This window comes from Oncorhynchus masou, unplaced genomic scaffold, assembly GCF_036934945.1.
Source record: "Oncorhynchus masou masou isolate Uvic2021 unplaced genomic scaffold, UVic_Omas_1.1 unplaced_scaffold_980, whole genome shotgun sequence".
Taxonomy (NCBI): Eukaryota; Metazoa; Chordata; class Actinopteri; order Salmoniformes; family Salmonidae; genus Oncorhynchus; species Oncorhynchus masou.
Window position 1 is genome coordinate 1 of NW_027016313.1, and position 25620 is coordinate 25620.

At 43.6% G+C, this 25620-nt stretch overlaps 1 protein-coding gene across 1 annotated transcript; it reads left to right on the top strand.

Moving 5' to 3' along the window:
• Nucleotides 1-12965: 12965 nt before the first annotated feature.
• On the top strand, nucleotides 12966-24204 carry LOC135538539 (NLR family CARD domain-containing protein 3-like). The gene is given in 10 exon segments (XM_064964430.1): nucleotides 12966-13081; nucleotides 13264-13348; nucleotides 13478-13703; nucleotides 14447-16226; nucleotides 17250-17423; nucleotides 19690-19863; nucleotides 21476-21649; nucleotides 21937-21983; nucleotides 22400-22748; nucleotides 22750-24204. Coding segments are annotated over 10 exon segments (3294 nt in total). The 5' UTR covers nucleotides 12966-13013; the 3' UTR covers nucleotides 22967-24204.
• Nucleotides 24205-25620: the final 1416 nt, after the last annotated feature.

Consider the following 25620-nt stretch of genomic DNA (forward strand, 5'->3'; position numbering starts at 1 on the left):
TAGATGTCATTACTGTAAACATAATAGATGTCATTACTGTAAACACTATAGATGTCATTACTGTAAACACTATAGATGTCATTACTGTAAACACTATAGATGTCATTACTGTAAACATTATAGATGTCATTACTGTAAACACTATAGATGTCACAACTGTAAACACTATAGATGTCATTACTGTAAACACTATAGATGTCATTACTGTAAACATTATAGATGTCATTACTGTAAACACTATAGATGTCACAACTGTAAACACTATAGATGTCATTACTGTAAACACTATAGATGTCATTGCTGTAAACATTATAGATGTCATTACTGTAAACATTATAGATGTCATTACTGTAAACATTATAGATGTCATTACTGTAAACACTATAAATATCACAACTGTAAACACTATAGATGTCATTACTGTAAACATTATAGATGTCATTACTGTAAACATTATAGATGTCATTACTGTAAGCACTATAGATGTCATTACTGTAAACACTATAGATGTCACTACTGTAAACACTATAGATGTCATTACTGTAAACACTATAGATGTCATTACTGTAAACACTATAGATGTCATTACTGTAAACATTATAGATGTCAGAGTACTATCTATCCAAATGTAATGTGGCGGCAACGTAGCCTAGTGATTAGAGCTAGACGAGTAACCAAAATGTTGCATGATCAAATCCCCGAGCTGACATGGTACAAATATCCATTTTGCCCCTGAACAAGGCAGTTAACCCACTGTTCCTAGGCTGTCATTGAAAATAAGAATTTGTTCTTAACTGACTTGCCTAGTTAATAAAACTGTTTTTTATTATATAAATAATGACGGTGTATTGGGGGGGATAGAATTGATCTTCATTATATGCAAACACACTGTTGTCCAGGGAGACATCTCTTTGTTTGAATGATGGCCCATGTCAACTCTGGCTGAATTCTTTACAGTACAGTACAATACAATACAATACAATACAATACAGTACAGTACAATACAATACAGTACAATACAATACAGTACAATGCAATACAATACAGTACAATACAATACAGTACAATACAGTACAATACAATACAGTACAGTACAATATAATACAGTACAGTACAGTACAATACAATACAATACAATACAATATAGTACAGTACAATACAATACAGTACAATACAGTACAGTACAATATAATACAGTACAGTACAATACAATACAATACAATACAATACAGTACAATACAATACAGTACAGTACAATATAATACAATACAGTACAGTATAATACAGTACAGTACAATACAATACAATACAGTACAATACAATACAATACAGTACAGTACAATATAATACAGTACAATACAGTACAGTACAATACAATACAATACAGTACAATATAATACAGTACAGTACAATACAATACAATACAATACAATACAGTACAGTACAATACAATACAGTACAGTACAGTACAATATAATACACTACAGTACAGTACAATGCAGTACAATACAGTACAATACAATACAGTACAGTATAATATAATATAATACAGTACAGTACAATACAGTACAATACAGTACAATACAATACAATACAGTACAGTATAATATAATATAATACAGTACAGTACAATGCAGTACAATACAATACAATACAATACAGTACAGTATAATATAATATAATACAGTACAGTACAATACAGTACAATACAGTACAATACAATACAATACAGTACAGTACAGTACAATATAATACAGTACAGTACAATACAGTACAGTACAGTACAATACAATACAGTACAGTACAATACAATACAGTACAACCTTGTTCATTAGTAACAGCAAACAACAGCAATGTATCTTCTGCTCTGTTCTCAACCCCCCAAACAGCAGACCTCACACATACAGTGTAGCTTCCCTGGATGGAGAGCATGTTGTGGGGTTAAGGGCCTTGCTCAATGGCCCAACGAAAGGGGATTGTTTTGAGGATGTGACCACAGCAGCACTCCAGTGGTCAGATCAATTCTGCCCGTATTTTCCAACCACTGGCCCAGGATTCAAACCAAACACTTTTCGGCCGCAGGTCCAACGCCTGCCAAAGCTCCATCTGATTTGCTGCTGGGCAACAACCTGAGTTAATCTGCCAAAATGAAGCCAAAGTGCTATGCAGACATGATTATTATGATGTAGAACAAAAACTTACATGTAGTTGTCATAAACAGCAGCCACAAGAGAGAGCCTCTGATAGTTCTGGGTCACTGCCAGACTGAGCAAAACATAGATACTGTTTTAAAAGTCATCTAATGTTTAACTAGGCTATTGAACATTTCTTCAAGTGCAGTTGCAACAACCATCAAGCGCTATGATGAAACTGGCTCTCATGAGGACCGCTACAGGAAAGCAAGACCCAGAGTTACACCAATAAGAAGAAGCGACTTGCTTGGGCACACAAACACGAGCAATGGATATTAGACCGGTGGAAATCGGTCCTTTGGTCTGATGAGGCCAAGTATTAGGTTTTTGGTTCCAACCGCCATGTGTTTTTCAACAGGACAATGACCCAACACACCTCCAGGCTGCGTAAGGGCTATTTGACGGAGACGAAAAGTGATATAGTGCTGCATCAGCTGACCTAGACTCCACTATCACCGATTGAGATGGTTTGGGATGAGTTGGACCACAGAATGAACTAAAAGCAGCCAACAAGTGCTGCTTTTAGTTTTAGACTATTGGAAAAGCTTTCCAGGTGAAGCTGGTTGAGAGAATGCCAAGAAAGTGCAAAGCTGTCATCAAGGCAAAGGGTGGCTACTTTGAAGAATGTATTTTGATTTGTTTAAGACTTTTCTTTGGTTACTACATGATTCCACATGTGTTATTTCAGTTTTGATGTCTTCACTATTAGTCTACAAAAATAGTAAAAATAAACTGGAATGAGTAGAAGTGTACAAACTTTGGACTGGTACTATATATATGTACTATCATTTTATTTGGTTTACTTTAATCCCCTCAGGTCTTAACCTACAGAGGGACTGTAATGTGTTTAGTCCCCAGAGGTCTTAACCTACAGAATGACTGTAGTGTGTTTAGTTCCCAGAGGTCTTAACCTGCAGAGGGACTGTAGTATGTTTAGTCCCCAGAGGTCTTAACCTACAGAATGACTGTAATGTGTTTTTGTGAAGGGACATAGTTTGGCTATTGGAGGCATTTGTACTTCTTGTTCATTGATGAAAAACGTTCACTAGCTCACTATTGTCCAAACCAGTTGTCTTAGACCTGTTGTTTATGATATATTAATGGTTTTAAGTCAATGAATTATATCTACTGCTGTCTCCCTAACTGTTGTTCAGGTTCCATTACTGTATTTGACCACTAGGTGGAGACATTGACAACAGTAGCCCTCACCCTGAAGCCCAACCTGTATAGTCTACCACACCTCTCATTTAAACCACCAGCTGAAGAGAGTTTTCTCCTTGTGTCCCCTACATGAGCTTGTCCATTCCCTTTGTGTGATTATTTTTCTGATGAAGGCCGGAGCATTAAGCTTTTTAAACTGATATTTATGGTGAGGAGCGTTGGCACCTCTCCCTTTTCAATGACAATAAAACATGTTGGTTGGACCTCGACTCACGTTGGTTGAGCGTCCTACACTTCATTCCAGGCTACACATCATAAAATATATCGAGACAAGTTACAGACAGTAGCCTACAAGTTGCAAAATAAAACTCAAATGATTGAACATGAAATGTACTTCAATATGATTGATAGGCTTAAAGCTACTGATTAACACAGTCCTTATTCAATATGATTGATAGGCTTAAAGCTACTGTTTAACACAGTCCTTATTCAATATGATTGATAGGCTTAAAGCTACTGTTTAACACAGTCATTATTCAATATGATTGATAGGCTTAAAGCTACTGTTTAACACAGTCATTATTCAATATGATTGATAGGCTTAAAGCTACTGTTTAATGCAGTCATTATTCAATATGATTGATAGGCTTAAAGCTACTGTTTAACACAGTCATTATTCAATATGATTGATAGGCTTAAAGCTACTGTTTAACACAGTCATTATTCAATATGATTGATAGGCTTAAAGCTACTGTTTAACACAGTCATTATTCAATATGATTGATAGGCTTAAAGCTACTGTTTAATGCAGTCATTATTCAATATGATTGATAGGCTTAAAGCTACTGTTTAACACAGTCATTATTCAATATGATTGATAGGCTTAAAGCTACTGTTTAACACAGTCATTATTCAATATGATTGATAGGCTTAAAGCTACTGTTTAACACAGTCATTATTCAATATGATTGATAGGGTTAAAGCTACTGTTTAACACAGTCATTATTCAATATGATTGAAATAGGCTTATAGCCACTGTTTAATTAATCATCTCAGTTTTCATTTAATACTTTACTTATTTGTATCAATTGCAAAGACAACTTTAGCAACTTTGTATTTGTAGTCAGCTTTGTTCTGAAGTTATCGGTGGTTTCAGGGAGAAGGATAAACCATGTGATTCTATGTTTAGCAGAGATCTTCTGTGTATACAGTGACTCAGAAGGGCAAAAAAGCATCTAACACTTAGCTGTTCTAATGGTGGTCTGAGGCAGGAGTTCGATTACGAGCATTTCCTGTTCAAAGTTAATAACAATGGTTTTGGGAAACAGCTCTGTTACGAATTCCCTGCAGGTGATTGTTATCAGCACCTCACAACCCCAAGCTGCACTCTCCACTCCACTCCCCTCCCCATCTGGAGCATGAGAGTCTAGGGCTACGTCTAGGGTTACGTCTAGGGCTACGTCTAGGGCTAGGGCTACGTCTAGGGCTACGTCTAGGGCTACGTCTAGGGTTACGTCTAGGGCTACGTCTAGGGTTACGTCTAGGGCTACGTCTAGGGTTACGTCTAGGGCTACGTCTAGAGCTACGTCTAGGGTTACGTCTAGGGCTACGTCTAGGGTTACGTCTAGGGCTACGTCTAAGGCTACGTCTAGGGCTACGTCTAGGGCTAAGTCTAGGGCTACGTCTAGGGCTACGTCTACTAGGGCTGCGTCTAGGGTTACGTCTAGGGTTACGTCTAGGGCTACGTCTAGGGTTACGTCTAGGGTTACGTCTAGGGCTACGTCTAGGGCTACGTCTAGGGTTACGTCTAGGGCTACGTCTAGGGTTACGTCTAGGGTTACGTCTAGGGCTACGTCTAGGGCCACGTCTAGGGCTACGTCTAGGGCTACGTCTAGGGTTACGTCTAGGGCCACGTCTAGGGTTACGTCTAGGGCCACGTCTAGGGCCACGTCTAGGGTTACGTCTAGGGCTACGTCTAGGGCTACGTCTAGGGCTACGTCTAGGGCTACGTCTAGGGTTACGTATAGGGTTACGTCTAGGGCTACGTCTAGGGCTACGTCTAGGGCCACGTCTAGGGCTACGTCTAGGGCTACGTCTAGGGCTACGTCTAGGGCTACGTCTAGGGCCACGTCTAGGGTTACGTCTAGGGCCACGTCTAGGGCCACGTCTAGGGTTACGTCTAGGGCTACGTCTAGGGCTACGTCTAGGGTTACGTCTAGGGTTACGTCTGGGCTACGTCTAGGGTTACGTCTAGGGCTGCGTCTAGGGCCACGTCTAGGGTTACGTCTAGGGCTACGTCTGGGGTTGCGTCTGGGGTTACGTCTAGGGCTACGTCTAGGGTTACGTCTAGGGTTACGTCTGGGGCTACGTCTAGGGTTACGTCTAGGGCTACGTCTAGGGCTACGTCTAGGGCTACGTCTAGGGTTACGTCTAGGGCTACGTCTAGGGCTACGTCTAGGGTTACGTCTAGGGCCACGTCTAGGGTTACGTCTAGGGCTACGCGTCAGGGTTACGTCTAGGGCTACGTCTAGGGTACGTCTAGGCGTCTAGGGTTACGTCTAGGGTTACGTCTAGGGCTGCGTCTAGGGTTACGTCTAGGGTTACGTCTAGGGCTACGTCTAGGGCTACGTCTAGGGTTAGGGCGTCTAGGGCTACGTCTAGGGTTACGTCTAGGGTTACGTCTAGGGCTACGTCTAGGGTTACGTCTAGGGCCACGTCTAGGGCTACGTCTAGGGTTACGTCTAGGGCTACGTCTAGGGCTACGTCTAGGGCTACGTCTAGGGCGTCTAGGGTTACGTCTAGGGCTACGTCTAGGGCCACGTCTAGGGCTACGTCTAGGGTTACGTCTAGGGTCTACGTCTAGGGTTACGTCTAGGGCTACGTCTACAAGGGCTGCGTCTAGGGTTACTCTAGGGTTACGTCTAGGGTTACGTCTAGGGCTACGTCTAGGGTTACGTCTAGGGCTACGTCTAGGGTTACGTCTAGGGCTACGTCTAGGGCTACGTCTAGGGTTACGTCTAGGGCTACGTCTAGGGCTACGTCTAGGGCTACGTCTAGGGTTACGTCTAGGGTTACGTCTAGGGCTACGTCTAGGGTTACGTCTAGGGTTACGTCTAGGGCTACGCCTAGGGCCACGTCTAGGGTTACGTCTAGGGCTACGTCTAGGGCTACGTCTAGGGTTACGTCTAGGGCCACGTCTAGGGCCACGTCTAGGGCTACGTCTAGGGCCTACGTCTAGGGTTACGTCTAGGGCTACGTCTAGGGCCACGTCTAGGGTTACGTCTAGGGCTACGTCTAGGGCTACGCATAGGGTTACGTCTAGGGCTACGTCTAGGGTTACGTCTAGGGCCACGTCTAGGGCCTATGTCTAGGGCTTCGTCTAGGGTTACGTCTAGGGCTACGTCTAGGGCTACGTCTAGGGTTACGTCTAGGGTTACGTCTAGGGTTACGTCTAGGGCTACGTCTAGGGTTACGTCTAGGGCTACGTCTAGGGTTACGTCTAGGGCTACGTCTAGGGTTACGTCTAGGGTTACGTCTGGGGCTACGTCTAGGGTTACGTCTAGGGTTATGTCTAGGGTTACGTCTAGGGCCACGCCTAGGGCTACGTCTAGGGCTACGTCTAGGGTTACGTCTAGGGCTACGTCTAGGGTTACGTCTAGGGTTACGTCTAGGGCTACATCTACTAGGGCTGCGTCTAGGGTTACGTCTAGGGTTACGTCTAGGGTTACGTCTAGGGCTACGTCTAGGGTTACGTCTAGGGCTACGTCTAGGGTTACGTCTAGGGCTACGTCTAGGGCTACGTCTAGGGCTACGTCTAGGGCTACGTCTAGGGCTACGTCTAGGGCTACGTCTAGGGTTACGTCTAGGGTTACGTCTAGGGCTACGTCTAGGGTTACGTCTAGGGCTACGTCTAGGGTTACGTCTAGGGCTACGTCTAGGTTACGTCTAGGGCTACGTCTAGGGCTACGTCTAGGGTTACGTCTAGGGCTACGTCTAGGGTTACGTCTAGGGCTACGTCTAGGGTTACGTCTAGGGCTACGTCTAGGGCTACGTCTAGAGCTACGTCTAGGGCTACGCTCTAGGGCTGCGTCTAGGGTTACGTCTAGGGCTACGTCTAGGGCCACGTCTAGGGCCACGCTAGGGCCAAGTCTAGGGCCACGTCTAGGGCCACGCTCTAGGGCCGCGTCTAGGGTTACGTCTAGGGTTACGCCTAGGGCCACGCCTAGGGTTACGTCTAGGGTTACGTCTAGGGCTACGTCTAGGGCTACGTCTAGGGTTACGTCTAGGGCCACGCTAGGGTTACGCCGTCTAGGGCTACGTCTAGGGCCACGTCTAGGGCCACGTCTAGGGCTACGTCTAGGGTTACGTCTAGGGCCACGTCTAGGGTTAAGTCTAGGGCCACGTCTAGGGCCACGTCTAGGGTTACGTCTAGGGCTACGTCTAGGGCTACGTCTAGGGCTACGTCTAGGGCTACGTCTAGGGTTACGTCTAGGGTTACGTCTAGGGCCACGTCTAGGGTTACGCCTAGGGCCACGTCTAGGGCTACGTCTAGGGCTACGTCTAGGGCTACGTCTAGGGCTACGTCTAGGGCCACGTCTAGGGTTACGTCTAGGGCCACGTCTAGGGCCACGTCTAGGGTTACGTCTAGGGCTACGTCTAGGGCTACGTCTAGGGTTACGTCTAGGGTTACGTCTAGGGCTACGTCTAGGGTTACGTCTAGGGTTACGTCTAGGGCCACGTCTAGGGTTACGTCTAGGGCTAGGGTTACGTCTAGGGTTACGTCTAGGGTTACGTCTAGGGTTACGTCTAGGGTTACGTCTAGGGCTACGTCTAGGGCCACGTCTAGGGTTACGTCTAGGGCTACGTCTAGGGTTACGTCTAGGGTTACGTCTAGGGCTACGTCTAGGGTTACGTCTAGGGCTACGTCTAGGGCCACGCTAGGGCTACGTCTAGGGTTACGTCTAGGGCTACGTCTAGGGCTACGTCTAGGGCTACGTCTAGGTTACGTCTAGGGTTACGTCTAGGGCTACGTCTAGGGTTACGTCTAGGGTTACGTCTAGGGTTACGTCTAGGGCTACGTCTAGGGTTACGTCTAGGGTTACGTCTAGGGCCACGTCTAGGGTTACGTCTAGGTTACGCTAGGGCGTCTAGGGTTACGCCTAGGCTAGGGCCACGTCTAGGGCCACGTCTAGGGTTACGTCTAGGGTACGTCTAGGGCCACGTCTAGGGTTACGTCTGGGCCACGTCTAGGGCTACGTCTAGGGTTACGTCTAGGGCCACGCCTGGGGCTACGTCTAGGGCGTCTAGGGTTACGTCTAGGGCCACGTCTAGGGCTACGTCTAGGGCTACGTCTAGGGTTACGTCTAGGGCTCTAGGGTTACGTCTAGGGTTACGTCTAGGGCTACATCTACTAGGGCTGCGTCTAGGGTTACGTCTAGGGTTACGTCTAGGGTTACGTCTAGGGCCACGTCTAGGGTTACGTCTAGGCTACGTCTAGGGTTACGTCTAGGGCCACGTCTAGGGCTACGTCTAGGGTTACGTCTAGGGCTACGTCTAGGGCTACGTCTAGGGCTACGTCTAGGGTTACGTCTAGGGTTACGTCTAGGGCTACGTCTAGGGTTACGTCTAGGGTTACGTCTAGGGCCACGCCTAGGGCCACGTCTAGGGTTACGCCTAGGGCTACGTCTAGGGCTACGTCTAGGGTTACGTCTAGGGCTACGTCTAGGGCTACGTCTAGGGCTACGTCTAGGGTTACGTCTAGGGTTACGTCTAGGGCCACGTCTAGGGCTACGTCTAGGGTTACGTCTAGGGCTACGTCTAGGGCTACGTCTAGGGTTATGTCTAGGGCTACGTCTAGGGTTACGTCTAGGGCTACGTCTAGGGCTATGTCTAGGGCTACGTCTAGGGTTACGTCTAGGGCTACGTCTAGGGCTACGTCTAGGGTTACGTCTAGGGTTACGTCTAGGGTTACGTCTAGGGCTACGTCTAGGGTTACGTCTAGGGCTACGTCTAGGGTTACGTCTAGGGCTACGTCTAGGGTTACGTCTAGGGTTACGTCTAGGGCTACGTCTAGGGTTACGTCTAGGGTTACGTCTAGGGTTACGTCTAGGGCTACGTCTAGGGCTACGTCTAGGGCTACGTCTAGGGTTACGTCTAGGGCTACGTCTAGGGTTACGTCTAGGGTTACGTCTAGGGCTACATCTACTAGGGCTGCGTCTAGGGTTACGTCTAGGGTTACGTCTAGGGTTACGTCTAGGGCTACGTCTAGGGTTACGTCTAGGGCCACGTCTAGGGTTACGTCTAGGGCTTCGTCTAGGGCTACGTCTAGGGTTACGTCTAGGGCTACGTCTAGGGCCACGTCTAGGGCTACGTCTAGGGTTACGTCTAGGGCTACGTCTAGGGCTACGTCTAGGGTTACGTCTAGGGTTACGTCTAGGGCTACGTCTAGGGCCACGCCTAGGGTTACGTCTAGGGCCACGTCTAGGGCTACGTCTAGGGTTACGTCTAGGGCTACGTCTAGGGCTACGTCTGGGGCTACGTCTAGGGTTACGTCTAGGGCTACGTCTAGGGCTACGTCTAGGGTTACGTCTAGGGTTACGTCTAGGGCTACGTCTAGGGCTACGTCTAGGGCTACGTCTAGGGTTACGTCTAGGGTTACGTCTAGGGCTACGTCTAGGGCTACGTCTAGGGCTACGTCTAGGGTTACGTCTAGGGTTACGCTCTAGGGCTGGCGTCTAGGGCCACGTCTAGGGCTACGTCTAGGGTTACGTCTAGGGCTACGTCTAGGGTTACGTCTAGGGTTACGTCTAGGGTTACGTCTAGGGCTACGTCTAGGGCTACGTCTAGGGTTACGTCTAGGGCTACGTCTAGGGTTACGTCTAGGGTTACGTCTAGGGCTACATCTACTAGGGCTGCGTCTAGGTTACGTCTAGGGTTACGTCTAGGGTTACGTCTAGGGCTACGTCTAGGGTTACGTCTAGGGCCACGTCTAGGTTACGTCTAGGGCTACGTCTAGGGCTACGTCTAGGGTTACGTCTAGGGCTACGCCTAGGGCTACGTCTAGGGCTACGTCTAGGGTTACGTCTAGGGTTACGTCTAGGGCTACGTCTAGGGTTACGTCTAGGGTTACGTCTAGGGCTACGTCTAGGGCTACGTCTAGGGTTACGTCTAGGGCTACGTCTAGGGCTACGTCTAGGGTTACGTCTAGGGCTACGTCTAGGGCTACGTCTAGGGCTACGTCTAGGGTTACGTCTAGGGTTACGTCTAGGGCTACGTCTAGGGCTACGTCTAGGGTTACGTCTAGGGTTACGTCTAGGGCTACGTCTAGGGCTACGTCTAGGGTTACGTCTAGGGTTACGTCTAGGGTTACGTCTAGGGCTACGTCTTGGGCTACGTCTAGGGCTACGTCTAGGGTTACGTCTAGGGCTACGTCTAGGGTTACGTCTACTAGGGCTGCGTCTAGGCCTACGTCTAGGGCTACGTCTAGGGCTACGTCTAGGGTTACGTCTAGGGCCACGTCTAGGGCCACGCTAGGGTTACCCAGGGCCACGTCTAGGGCTGCGTCTAGGGTTACGTCTAGGGCTACGTCTAGGGCTACGTCTAGGGCTACGTCTAGGGTTACGTCTAGGGCTACGTCTAGGGCTACGTCTAGGGCTACGTCTAGGGTTACGTCTAGGGCCACGTCTAGGGCTACGTCTAGGGCTACGTCTAGGGTTACGTCTAGGGCTACGTCTAGGGCTACGTCTAGGGCTACGTCTAGGGCTACGTCTAGGGTTACGTCTAGGGTTACGTCTAGGGCTACGTCTAGGGCTACGTCTACTAGGGTTACGTCTAGGGTTACGTCTAGGGTTACGTCTAGGGCTACGTCTAGGGTTACGTCTAGGGCTACGTCTAGGGCTACGTCTAGGGTTACGTCTAGGGTTACATCTAGGGTTACGTCTAGGGCTACGTCTAGGGCTACGTCTAGGGTTACGTCTAGGGTTACGTCTAGGGCTACGTCTAGGGCTACGTCTAGGGTTACGTCTAGGGTTACATCTAGGGTTACGTCTAGGGCTACATCTAGGGCTACGTCTAGGGTTACGTCTAGGGTTACATCTAGGGTTACGTCTAGGGCTACGTCTAGGGCTACGTATAGGGTTACGTCTAGGGCTACGTCTAGGGCTACGTCTAGGGTTACGTCTAGGGTTACGTCTAGGGCTACGTCTAGGGCAAGGGGGAGCAAATTACTGCATGTGGGCCATTTACAAATATATATATATATTTATTCTCCCAATTTCATGGTATCCAATTGGTATGTGTAAAACCTGGCAGTACTACTGATTTCTCTGAGAGTGAGGCAGATATATATTATTACTGTGTAAAACCTGGCAGTACTACTGATTTCTCTGAGAGTGAGGCAGATATATATTATTACTGTGTAAAACCTGGCAGTACTACTGATTTCTCTGAGAGTGAGGCAGATATATATTATTACTGTGTAAAACCTGGCAGTACTACTGATTTCTCTGAGACTGAGGCAGATATATATCATTACTGTTTAAAACCTGGCAGTACTACTGATTTCTCTGAGACTGAGGCAGCTATATATTATTACTGTGTAAAACCTGGCAGTACTACTGATTTCTCTGAGACTGAGGCAGCTATATATTATTACTGTAAAACCTGGCAGTACTACTGATTTCTCTGAGACTGAGGCAGATATATATTATTACTGTGTAAAACCTGGCAGTACTACTAATTTCTCTGAGACTGAGGCAGATATATATTATTACTGTAAAACCTGGCAGTACTACTGATTTCTCTGAGACTGAGGCTGTCACGACTTCTGCCGAAGTCGTTGCCTCTCCTTGTTCGGGCGGTGCTCGGCGTTCGACGTCACCGGTCTTCTAGCCATCATTGATCCATTTTTCATTTTCCATTGGTTTTGTCTTGTCTTCCCACACACCAGTTTTCAATCCCATTCAATACCTGTTGTGTATTTAACCCTCTGTTTCCCCTCATGTCTTTGTCAGAGATTGTTTAATTGTCAGTGTTGTTATTTTGTTGTGTTGGTGCGACGGGTCCTCGTACCCATGTCTTTCATGTCTGTACGTTTTAGTGTTATGGAGCATGTTCCGTTGACATTTATTAAAATACTCCATTTACACTTCATTTTGACTCTCCTGCGCCTGACTTCCCTGCCACCTATACACACGACTCTGACAGAGGCAGATATATATTATTACTGTGTAGAACCTGGCAGTACTACTGATTTCTCTGAGAGTGAGGCAGATATATATTATTACTGTGTAAAACCTAGCAGTACTACTGATTTCTCTGAGACTGATGCAGATACATAGTATTTAGCATAAAAAAACATGATTATTTGTCTTTCTGAAATGAAACCAAGTGATAGATTTTAAACAAACACATGTCTGTCATTGAACAGCCCCATGCCATAATTTGATCGTTAAAAACACACCCAATTCTTTCATAATTTCTTAAACAATAAAAGCTAATTTACCAACATTTCTGAAAGTGGATATAGCATTTTGGAATGAAACTTTCTTATGTTTCCCCATCTGAGCTCAGAGTAGATGAGAGACATAATATTTGTCTCTGTTGTGTTGAAGCCCAATCAAGCAGGAGAGACCAGCCTCACCAGTGCCCAGCGGTCTGTCCATGAAGAGTGACCGGTCTATGGGTACACCTATACGGTTTAGAGAGGGAGACTTTTCTACTGAACAAAGGTAAGAAGAACTCAAGGATCATGGTCAGCGAGTTAAACAACACTGTCTCTAGTCATTTCTCCTCTCCCATTTTACCATTTATTTTTGTTGTTTTCATAATCCATAGGCTAATGCTTTTTTCAATTTTCACAGTCCAAAAACAATATTAAACATGTATCATGTGTATCATGTTTTGTCCACAGAAACCAACAAGAGAGATCAGAGTCAAAGATTGTCAGTGGTCAGTCTTCCCAGAGTCTTCAAACAGACCTGGCCTCTATATTCAGTGTATGTTGTCCTGTTATGTACATTTGTTTTTGTTTACCTCAAGTAAGGTTGATCTGTCAATCATTCATTAATGTGTTGATGAGAAAGTGTTTCTTCTCTTGCTTAAATTATTTACTTTATTTATTTCAGTTGCTTGAAGAAAATATTATGACATTTGTAAAGAACGAGCTGAAGATGTTCAAGAAGATTCTTCGTCCAGAACTCCCAGAAGGCTTTGAGAGACATAAGCAGGATAAGGAAGTGGATGCTGAAGATGAGAAGCATGAGAGCAGTGCCAGAGAGGGGGCTCTGAAGATCACACTGCACGTCCTGAGGAAAATGAACCAGAAGGAGCTTGCTGACACACTGGAGAAAAGTAAGAGCTGTCTGCCTCATGTTGAATGCTGTTTTATAACAAACATTTAAAAGTTGTAGCTCATGTACAGCTATAATAGCTTTGAATTCAATGATATTGTAGATGCCTTAATACAACACTTAGTGACCTCATCAAGTAGCAGCAGCAGCAGCGAGAGAGAGATTCTGACCTTAGTTCTTTTGTTATGTCTTTGTTTTAGTATGGTCAGGGCGTGAGTTGGGTGCGTTGTCTATGTTCCGTTTTCTATGTAGTATTTATGTGTTTGGCCTGGTATGGTTCTCAATCAGAGGCAGGTGTCGTTAGTTGTCTCTGATTGAGAATCATACCTTTCCTTTGTGTTTCGTGGGTGTTTATTTTCCGTGCCATTGTTTGTTTCCACACGGAACTGTTTAGGTTTTGTTTTTTTCACGTTGTCGTTTATTGTTTTGTTCAGTGTTCTTATTAAAAACCAAGATGAACACTTACCACGCTGCGTATTGGTCCGATCCTTGCTACTCCTCCTCAGAAGAGGAAGGAAGGAAGACGTTACACAACATTAATGATACCATCAAAAATAATAATAATAATAATAATATAATCAGTCACTCTAGTGTGTAATGCATTATGAAATCATGTACACATTTATACGGGCGTTTAAGGGAAAACAAAATGATTATAATGTAGAACTTTATAACAGTCCAACAACACTGTATGCATTAAAACAGATGTAATATTAATATCATCTGTGTTATTTCTTCATTCAGATGAACTTGCTGTGATTTGCCAACGTGAACTCAAATCTAATCTAAAGAAGAAGTTTCAATGTGTATTTGAGGGGATCGCTAAACAAGGAAACCCAACACTTCTCAATAAGATCTACACAGAGCTCTACATCACAGAGGGTGGAACAGGAGAGGTCAATAATGAACATGAGCTGAGACAGATTGAGACAACAACCAGGAAACAAGCAAGACCAGAGACTGCAATCAAATGTAACGACATCTTCAAACCCTTAACTGGACAAGACAAACTTATCAGAACTGTGCTGACAAAGGGAGTCGCTGGCATTGGAAAAACAGTCTCTGTGCAGAAGTTCATTCTGGACTGGGCTGAAGGAAAAGCAAATCAGGATGTCCAATTTGTATTTTCATTCCCTTTTCGGGAGCTGAATTTGATGAAAGGGGAAAAACACACTTTGATTGAACTTCTCAATCACTTCTCAATGGAAACCAAAGAATCACGAATTTCCAACTATGACAAGTACAAAGTTCTGTTCATCTTTGATGGTCTGGATGAGTGCCGACTGCCCCTAGACTTCCAGAAGAACAAGATCTGTTGTGACGTCACAGAGTCAACCTCAGTGGATGTTTTGCTGACAAATCTCATCAAGGGAAATCTGCTTCCCTCTGCTCTCCTCTGGATAACTACCCGACCTGCAGCAGCCAATAAGATTCCTTCAGAGTGTGTTGACCAGGTGACAGAGGTACGAGGGTTCAATGACCCACAGAAGGAGGAGTACTTCAGGAAGAGATTCAGTGATGAGGACCTGGCCAGCAGAATCATCTCACACATAAAGACATCAAGGAGCCTCCACATCATGTGCCACATTCCAGTCTTCTGTTGGATTTCTGCAACAGTCCTTGAAGACATACTGAAACATAAGAGAGAAGAGGTGCCAAAGACTCTGACTGAGATGTACACACACCTTGTGGTGTTTCATACCAAACATCAGAATGAAAAGTATCTTGGGAAAGAAGAGACAGGTCCCGACTGGAATAAAGAGAGCATTCTGTCACTGGGAAAACTGGCTTTTCAACAGCTTGTGAACGGCAATCTGATTTTCTATGAAGAAGACCTGAAAGAGTCTGGCATTGATGTTAATGAAGCCTCATTGTACTCAGGATTGTGCACACAGCTCTTTAAAGAGGAATGTGGTCTGTACCAGGACAAGGTGTACTGCTTCGTGCATCTGAGCATTCAGGAGTTTCTGGCGGCTGTATATGTGTTCCTCAACAATGAGAATCTTATGACCAAACCTCAATCAACATCCAGGAACCTTTTTGCGCTGTTCAGAAACAAGCCTGGAGTTACTTTCTACAAGAGTGCTGTGGATGAAGCCTTACAAAGTGAGACAGGAAACCTGGACCTTTTCCTCCGCTTCCTCCTGGGCCTCTCACTGGAGTCCAATCAGAAGCACTTACGAGGTCTACTGACAATGACAAGAAGCAGCTCACAGAGTCATGAAGAAACAGTCAAGTACATCAAGGAGAAGATCAGGGAGAATCCTTCTCCAGAGAGATGCATCAATCTGTTCCACTGTCTGAATGAACTGAATGACCATTCTCTAGTGGAGGAGATCCAAAGATACCTGAGATCAGGAAGTCTCTCAGGAGCCAAACTGTCACCTGCACAGTGGTCAGCTCTGGTCTTTGTGTTGCTGACTTCAGAAAAGGAGCTGGATGTGTTTGACCTGAAGAAATACTCCAGATCAGAGGAAGGTCTTCTGAGGCTGCTGCCAGTGGTCAAAGCCTCCAGAGCTGCTCTGTGAGTAAATACAAATACATTTAAGTGCTAATCATCAGGAAGAAATATTCACTTTAGAGAAAAATATGAATTGTTGAAAAACAGATATACTCAGTGCATTGCTGTTCACATTAGTATAACAATTGTAGTATCTGGGATCTACATCTGTTTATCTTAGTTACTGTGCTGTTACTAAGCTGTAATGCATTATGGCAGTGTTATGTTACTACACCTAATAGGAAATGCACATGCGCACTGGGGAGCCGGGAACTGTAGAGCACGAGGGAACTGTAGAGCACGAGGGAACTGTAGAGCGCGAGGGAACTGTAGAGCGCGAGGGAACTGTAGAGCGCGAGGGAACTGTAGAGCGCGAGGGAACTGTAGAGCGCGAGGGAACTGTAGAGCGCGAGGGGAACTGTAGAGCGCGAGGGGAACTGTAGAGCGCGAGGAACTGTAGAGCGCGAGGGAACTGTAGAGCGCGAGGGAACTGTAGAGCGCGAGGGAACTGTAGAGCGCGAGGGAACTGTAGAGCGCGAGGGAACTGTAGAGCGCGAGGGAACTGTAGAGCGCGAGGGAACTGTAGAGCGCGAGGGAACTGTAGAGCGCGAGGTAACTGTAGAGCGCGAGGGAACTGTAGAGCGCGAGGGAACTGTAGAGCGCGAGGGAACTGTAGAGCGGAGGGAACTGTAGAGCGCGAGGAACTGTAGAGCGTGAGGTAACTGTAGAGCGCGAGGGAACTGTAGAGCGCGAGGGAACTGTAGAGCGCGAGGGAACTGTAGAGCGCGAGGGAACTGTAGAGCGCGAGGGAACTGTAGAGCGCGAGGGGTTTTGACTAAACGAAAACTAACTGTACTCCCATCTCCTGCCTGGTCATTTCTCCACAACACAAATATTACAACAACGTGACCATATATTTCTAGGAGATTAAAGATGAATCTATATGTTTTTTGAGAGAATAAACCAAATGCATATGCCATTGTCCTTCTACACTACTGGTGTTAAATGAACAGTGTGTTTGTGAAATCATGATGATCTCTCTGTCAGACTGTCAGGCTGTGGAGTCACCGAAAAAGGATGTGGTTCTCTGGTCTCAGCTCTGAAGTCAAACCCCTCACACCTGAGAGAGCTGGACCTGAGTAACAATGACCTGAAGGATTCAGGAGTGAAGCTGCTCTCTGCTGGACTGGGGAATCCCCACTGTAAACTGGAGACTCTGAGGTCAGAATTCCTGTAGTTGGTCAACAAGTGATAACTGTTCACCAGATCTACATGTGTTTACCAGACACATGGTCCACATCACATGTGTTTACCAGACACATAGTCCACATCACATGTGTTTACCAGACACATAGTCCACATCACATGTTTGGACAGTGAAGCTTACAGGTTTAAATTTGCTGCTATACTCCAGTATTTTGGATTTGAGAAAACAGTTTAATATTAGGTGACAGTACAGAATGTCACCTTTTAATTAGAGGTTAATGGTGAGAGGTTAGTTTGTTTTGTTGTTGCCTCTGTAACTCTCTCACTCTTTATTATTAATGATTCATTCATGATCTTTCTTAATCATGGCAGTCACAAGCTTGTTGTGGTCATTGTTGTGACAGAATATCAGACCAAATACAAATCTTTTGACTACTTTAATAGACTATAAGTGAATTGGTCAGAATACTTATGACCTCTTCAGATAGGGGGACTCGATAGATGAATTGCTTTTAGTTTTCTAAACATGAAACAGACATGTATAAAAGAATGCCCTCAAATTAAAGGTGACATCAGTAGCGTGCCGTGGTTCTGGGGCCCGGGCCTTCAGTGAAGTCCTACACAGTCCCACCCAAATTAATCCACCTCTTATTACTATCATTATGATGCCATGGCTCTAGACACTATACATTTAGACAGAAACGCAGTATAACCAGGCGTTGCGTCACCTTGAAATGTACATTTTTATTCAGAGAATTGCAGGGGAAGAGTACAATACATTTTCATTGTGCAGCTTCGTTGCCCTGCACGCTTTGTTTGTTGAGCTGTAGATCCACTCGGTGTCCCCAAAAGTTTTCAAAAGCACCATTGTTTGTAAGTGCCCAGCCGTACTTTGGTGTCTCGTTGCTGCCTTGGTTAGACAACTCAGGTTTGCAAAGCCAGTGTGGCTCCAAACACCAAATCGATCACTTGCAAATAATAGACATTCCCAGCAGTACAGTTTGCAGTGCTTCTCAGAGCCTGTCTTTGTAGCGTCGGGTTTGTAGCGTCGGCGTCTACCTCTCCTGACAATGGCTAACTTTTCTTGAAATGTTTGTCTTGAGAATGGCGTTATAACTATATCCTCGACCAAATCGATATCTTCTCCTTCCGCCATTGTGGGTTGAAAAAACAGCTTAGTAGTACGCAAATTAATTAGTTTATCAATTTCAGTTTCCTAGTTCTGAGACCTGCCCATATAGGACCTGCCTCTCAATATTGGTAATCCAATCAAAAGACGTGCAAGCACTACGCCTGCTAGCTGGCTCCTGTGTAGCACTGGAGCCAGCCAGCAGGCGTACAATAGCCAACTCTAAAGCTGATTGGTTGACACTAAATTTTAATTTCCATTCACTTTAAGCTACAAGCGCCCGCACTGTTGATTCTGAAGGCCTGAGGGCAGATTTTAGACCCCTGGCAACACATGATGGCTGAATATGATTGGATAAAATATCTAACATAAAGACCAGCCCTCCAAGTCTCAACCTGGGGCTGGAAGCAGTGCAACGAAGAGGAACGCTATGAAATGAAGAGTGTAACTCTTACTCTGGGGAATAATTTAATACATATTTGTGGGAAAATATATTTAAAAAAATATATATATTCTGATGATGTTTAGGCCAGCAGAGAAGGTCTTGCTGGCCCTGACGGCCCACCACTGTGTGACGTTATATAAATAAATAGGACATTAACGCTTGACTAGTAACCGGAAGGTTGCAAGTTCAAATCCCCGAGCTGACAAGGTACAAATCTGTCGTTCTGCCCCTGAACAGGCAGTTAACCCACTGTTCCTAGGCCATCATTGAAAATAAGAATTTGTGCTTAACTGACTTGCCTAGATAAATAAAGATACAATAAAAATAAATACTGCCACTTTAAATAACACATTTGACTGTCAATATATATATATATATATATATATATATTACACTGTCAATATATATATGGTGTGGACTGTATACTCAGTACAATCTAAATCTGACACCTCACTGTCTGTCTTTTGACTGATGCTGTTTTTAAACTGGTCTGGTCAGTCTACTCAAATATTTGGACTTCAGATTTTTCTCTCTACAAGCCATACTTTGATCATTTTGTAATTTCTAAAAATGATACATTCATTTATGAATAGATATGAAAGCCATCTGGACTCTGATATATCTTATTATGTTGAAGAAATTTCTTGACACTATTTTCACCACCAAAGAATATCAGTGTGATTTTAATATGATTTGACTCTTTGCAGGCTGTCAGGCTGTGGAGTCACGGACAAAGGCTGTGCTTCTCTGGCCTCAGCTCTCATCTCAAACCCCTCACACCTGAGAGAGCTGGATCTGAGTAACAATGACCTGAAGGATTCAGGAGTGAAGCTGCTCTCTACTGGACTGGGGAATCCCCACTGTAAACTGGAGACTCTGAGGTCAGTATTCCTGTAGTTGGTCAACAAGTGATAACTGTTCACCAGATCCATATGTGTTTACCAGGAACACATTGTCCACATCACATGTGTTTACCAGACACATAGTCCACATCATATATGTTTACCAGACACATAGTCCACATCACATGTGTTTACCAGGCACATAGTCCACATCACATGTGTTTACCAGACACATAGTCCACATCATACAGACACACATAGTCCACATCATACAGACACACATAGTCCACATCACATGTGTTTACCAGACACATAGTCCACATCATACAGACACACATAGTCCACATCATACAGACACACATATTCCACATCATACAGACACACATAGTCCACATCACATGTGTTTACCAGGCACATAGTCCACATCACACAGACACACATAGTCCACATCATACAGACACACATAGTCCACATCACATGTGTTTGGACAGTGAAGCTTACAGGTTTAAATTTGCTGCTATGCTCCAGTATTTTGGATTTGAGAAAACAGTTTAATATTAGGTGACAGTACAGAACGTCACCTTTAATTAGAGGTTAATGGTGAGAGGTTAGTATGTTTGGTTGTTGCCTCTGTAACTCTCTCACTCTTTATTATTAATGATTCATTCATGATCTTTCTTAATCATGGCAGTCACAAGCTTGTTGTGGTCATTGTTGTGACAGAATATCAGACCAAATACAAATCTTTTGACTATTTTAATAGACTATAAGTGAATTGGTCAGAATACTTATGACCTCTTCAGATAGGGGGACTTGATACATGAATTGCTTTTATTTTTCTAAACGTGAAACAGACATGTATAAAAGAATGCCCTCAAATTAAAGGTGACATTATATAAATTAATAGGACATTATATACTGTCACTTCAAATAAAACATTTGATCTCAAATCCAAAATGCCGGAGTATAGAGCCACATATAAAATGTTATCTTCACTGTCAATATATATATGATGTGGACTGTATACTCAATTCAATCTAAATCTGACACCTCACTGTCAAACTAGATATGATGTGAACTGTATACTCAGTACAATCTAAATCTGACACCTCACTGTCAAACTAGATATGATGTGAACTGTATACTCAATTCAATCTAAATCTGACACCTCACTGTCAAGCTAGATATGATGTGAACTGTATACTCAGTACAATCTAAATCTGACACCTCACTGTCAAACTAGATATGGTGTGGACTGTATACTCAGTACAATCTAAATCTGACACCTCACTGTCAAACTAGATATGGTGTGGACTGTATACTCAGTACAATCTAAATCTGACACCTCACTGTCAAACTAGATATGATGTGGACTGTATACTCAGTACAATCTAAATCTGATACCTCACTGTCTGTCTTTTGACTGATGCTGTGTTTAAACTGGTCTGGTCAGTCTACTCAAATATTTGGAGTTTATATTTTTCTCTCTACAAACCATGCTTTGATCATTTTGTAATTTCTAAAAATGATACATTAATTAATTAAGCCATCTGGACTCTGATATATCTTATTATGTTGAAGAAATTTACTGCCACTATTTTCCCCACCAAAGAATAGCACTGTGATTTTAATATGATTTGACTCTTTGCAGGCTGTCAGGCTGTCTAGTCACAGAGGAAGGCTGTTGTTCTCTGGTCTCAGCTCTGAAATCAAACCCCTCACACCTGAGAGAGCTGGATCTGAGCTACAATCACCCAGGAGACTCAGGAGTCAGACTGCTCTCTGCTGGACTGGAGGATCCAAACTGCAGACTAGAGAAACTCAAGTGTGTAGAGGGTTTATGTCAATGTTCATATCAGACATGTTTGAGTTATCAGGCTAGTTAAGACAAACATTATTACCACCACTTTGGCATAGTTGTGTGTGTGTGTGTGTGTGTGTGTGTGTGTGTGTGTGTGTGTGTGTGTGTGTGTGTGTGTGTGTGTGTGTGTGTGTGTGTGTGTGTGTGTGTGTGTGTGTGTGTGTGTGTGTGTGTGTGTGTGTGCGTGCGTGCGTGCTTTGCGTTCACGTGTATCAGTTATTGACTGTCTGTTCTTCTGCTTTCCGCTACAGTGTGGAACATGGTGGAGAGAACAGAATGAAACCTGGACTTAGAAAATGTGAGTGTTGACTTCTGTGAAGAATATGACTAAGAATAAGTCAAAGTCAAAGACCACCATCATTACTTGGTCGTATTAAATATAAGTTGTAGTTCTACAGAAGCAGAAATCAGGGACACTAAAGTTTAGAAAGAGTTGCTTTGACAATGTGTGTGTCTGTGTATGTGTGTGGTGTGTTCGTGTAACGCTAGACATGTGTGTGTGTGTGTGTGTGTGTGTGTGTGTAATTAATGGGAATAAGTGTGTTTTATATTACCATACAGTATAACAGTTGATCAATCAAAAGTCTCAAGTTACCTTAACTTCTCCTTTTGATACCTAGAAACATCTACGTTAAATGAATTAGTGAAAGGTGAGTTAACATTCTAATGTGAATGATGATGATTTCTAATATTGTGTCTGGTTTCATCCATCAGATGCCTGTGATCTCACACTGGACCCAAACACAGCACACAGACTCCTCCCTCTGACTGAGGATAACAGAAAGGTGACACGTAGCAGAGAGACACAACCGTATCCTGATCACCCAGAGAGATTTGAGGTCTGGCAGCAAGTGCTGTGTAGAGACAGTCTGACTGGGCGCTGTTACTGGGAGGTAGAGAGGAGTGGGGGATTGGCTGACATTGGAGTGACATATAAAGGAATCAGCAGGAGAGGAGAGGGTAATGACTGTGTTATTGGATCCAATGACAAGTCCTGGAGTCTGTTCTGCTCTGACAACAGTTACACTGCCAGGCACAATAATAATCCCACTACCATAGCCGTCCCCCTCCAGCTCCCACAGAGTAGGAGTGTATCTGGACTGGCCTGCCGGCACTCTGTCCTTCTACAGAGTCTCCTCTGCCACACTGACCCACCTGTACACATTCTACACCCCATTCACTGAGCCCCTCTATCCAGGGTTTAAGGTTAATGATGTTGACTCCTCAGTGTCGCTGTGTCAGGTGTTCATGGGGCCAAAAAGACATGATGTTTCACTCTAATCATGTGTTTTATGTTTGATCACAATATGATCATGTAAATACAATTTAAATGCATGGAGTAACACACACACACCAGTTTGGACCAGTTTATTCCTGGAAATAATAACCATGGTAACTCTGTGTCAATGGACACACACACTCGCACACTGGACACACACTGGACAAACTGGACACACACACACACACCCACACACACACACACACACACACACTGTAAGTGAAAATGTTAATTGAATGTGCCCATAACTGAGTATGTGACTAACCTTGTGAAACTGTCCTATTATAGTGTCCTGTTCTTCTGAATATTTGTAGATTAGATTTGTAATAGTGTTATAGTAATGAATAAAGTTCAGTTCCAGCTTCACACTGAAACAAAAAAACCATAATAATAAGATAATAATAATATAACCAGCCAGGTGAAATGATTTGCTGTATTCCAAAAGCACCAGTGCATGAACAGTTGTAAAGGATGAACTGCATAATATATATATATATATATATATATATATATATATATATATTCATGACAAGACAAGATCTAAAAACAGTCATTTGTTGATTGTGTCAGATGCTGTAGTTCCTTTATACCTGTGACTTTTTTTTCTTTTTAAAAGTTTTTTTAAAGGTGTAGATCAGCATAATATTGTGGAAAGAATGTTGCTTCCATCAATGTAATTGTCTGCATCATTTCCAATCCCCCATATATCTTTGGGGTAAATATACATACCCATACACGCATGCATACATATACACATATATACATACCCATACACGCATGCATACATATACACATATATACATACCCATACACGCATGCATACATATACACATATATACATACCCATACCTATGTAGACAGACATATACACATATATACATACCCATACCCTTATAGACATACATATACACATATATACGTACACATACCTATATAGACATACATATACACATATCTATATAGACAGACATATACACATATCTATATAGACAGACATATACACATATCTATATAGACAGACATATACACATATATACATACACATACCTATATAGACATACATATGAACATATATACATACCTATGTAGACAGACATATACACATATATATATATATACACATACCTATGTAGACAGACATATACACATATATACATACACATACCTATATAGACAGACATATACACATACACATACCTATATAGACATACCTATATAGACATACATATACACATACCTATATAGACAGACATATACACATACACATATATACATACATACACATACCTATATAGACATACCTATATAGACATACATATACACATATATACATTCACATACCTATATAGACATACCTATATAGACAGACATATACACATATATACATACACATACCTATATAGACATACCTATATAGACATACATATACACATATATACATTCACATACATACACATACCTATATAGACATACCTATATAGACAGACATATACACATATATACATACACATACCTATATAGACATACCTATATAGACATACCTATATAGACATATATACATACACATACCTATATAGACAGACATATACACATATATACATACACATACCTATATAGACAGACATATACACATATATATATATATATACACATACCTATATGGACAGACATATACACATATATACATACACATACCTATGTAGACAGACATGTACACATATATACATACACATACCTATGTAGACATATACACATATACACATACCTATATAGACAGACATATACACATACCTATGTAGACAGACATATACACATACCTATGTAGACAGACATGTACACATATATACATACACATACCTATGTAGACATATACACATACCTATGTAGACAGACATATACACATATATACATACACATACACGCATGCATACATATACACATACTGTCACGAACCGGCTCAAAGCCCGTAACAAAGGGAGACAACGTGGAGATAAGGAGTAACAACATATATATTTATTAACCAAAGCAACTAAGGAAAATATACAATGGTGTGTGTAATCAGTAATCAGTAGTGTAAGTGAGTGTTTTGCACGAATGTGATAATGCAGGGTGTTGAAAGGTGCCAATGCAAACAAACAAACGGCCACCAAGAACCACAACACAATCTACAATGGTGTCTGCATGGAGAGAGTCTCTTCCATGAATGTGGAAGAGGTCTATTTATCCTGGGACTCCTGGCCCAGGTGTTTCCCATGTAGCTGACGACCCTCCCCAACTCCGCCCACCGGCATCCTAATAAGGAAACAAGAACAAAGACAATACGGCAGACAGAGTGGGAGGGTCGTCACATTCCCCCCCATAAAACCGGGGACCAACAAGGACCCCGGAACATACCAGCCTCTGCGTCCCAAATTGACACAGCCTCTGCGTCCCAAATTGACACAGCCTCTGCGTCCCAAATTGACACAGCCTCTGCGTCCCAAATTGACACAGCCTCTGCGTCCCAAATTGACACAGCCTCTGCGTCCCAAATTGACACAGCCTCTGCGTCCCAAATTGACACAGCCTCTGCGTCCCAAATTGACGAGGGGTTATGTGTTCACACCTCCACCTGCACCAACCAACCTCCTCCTCCCCAGACCTCAGCAACCTTTGC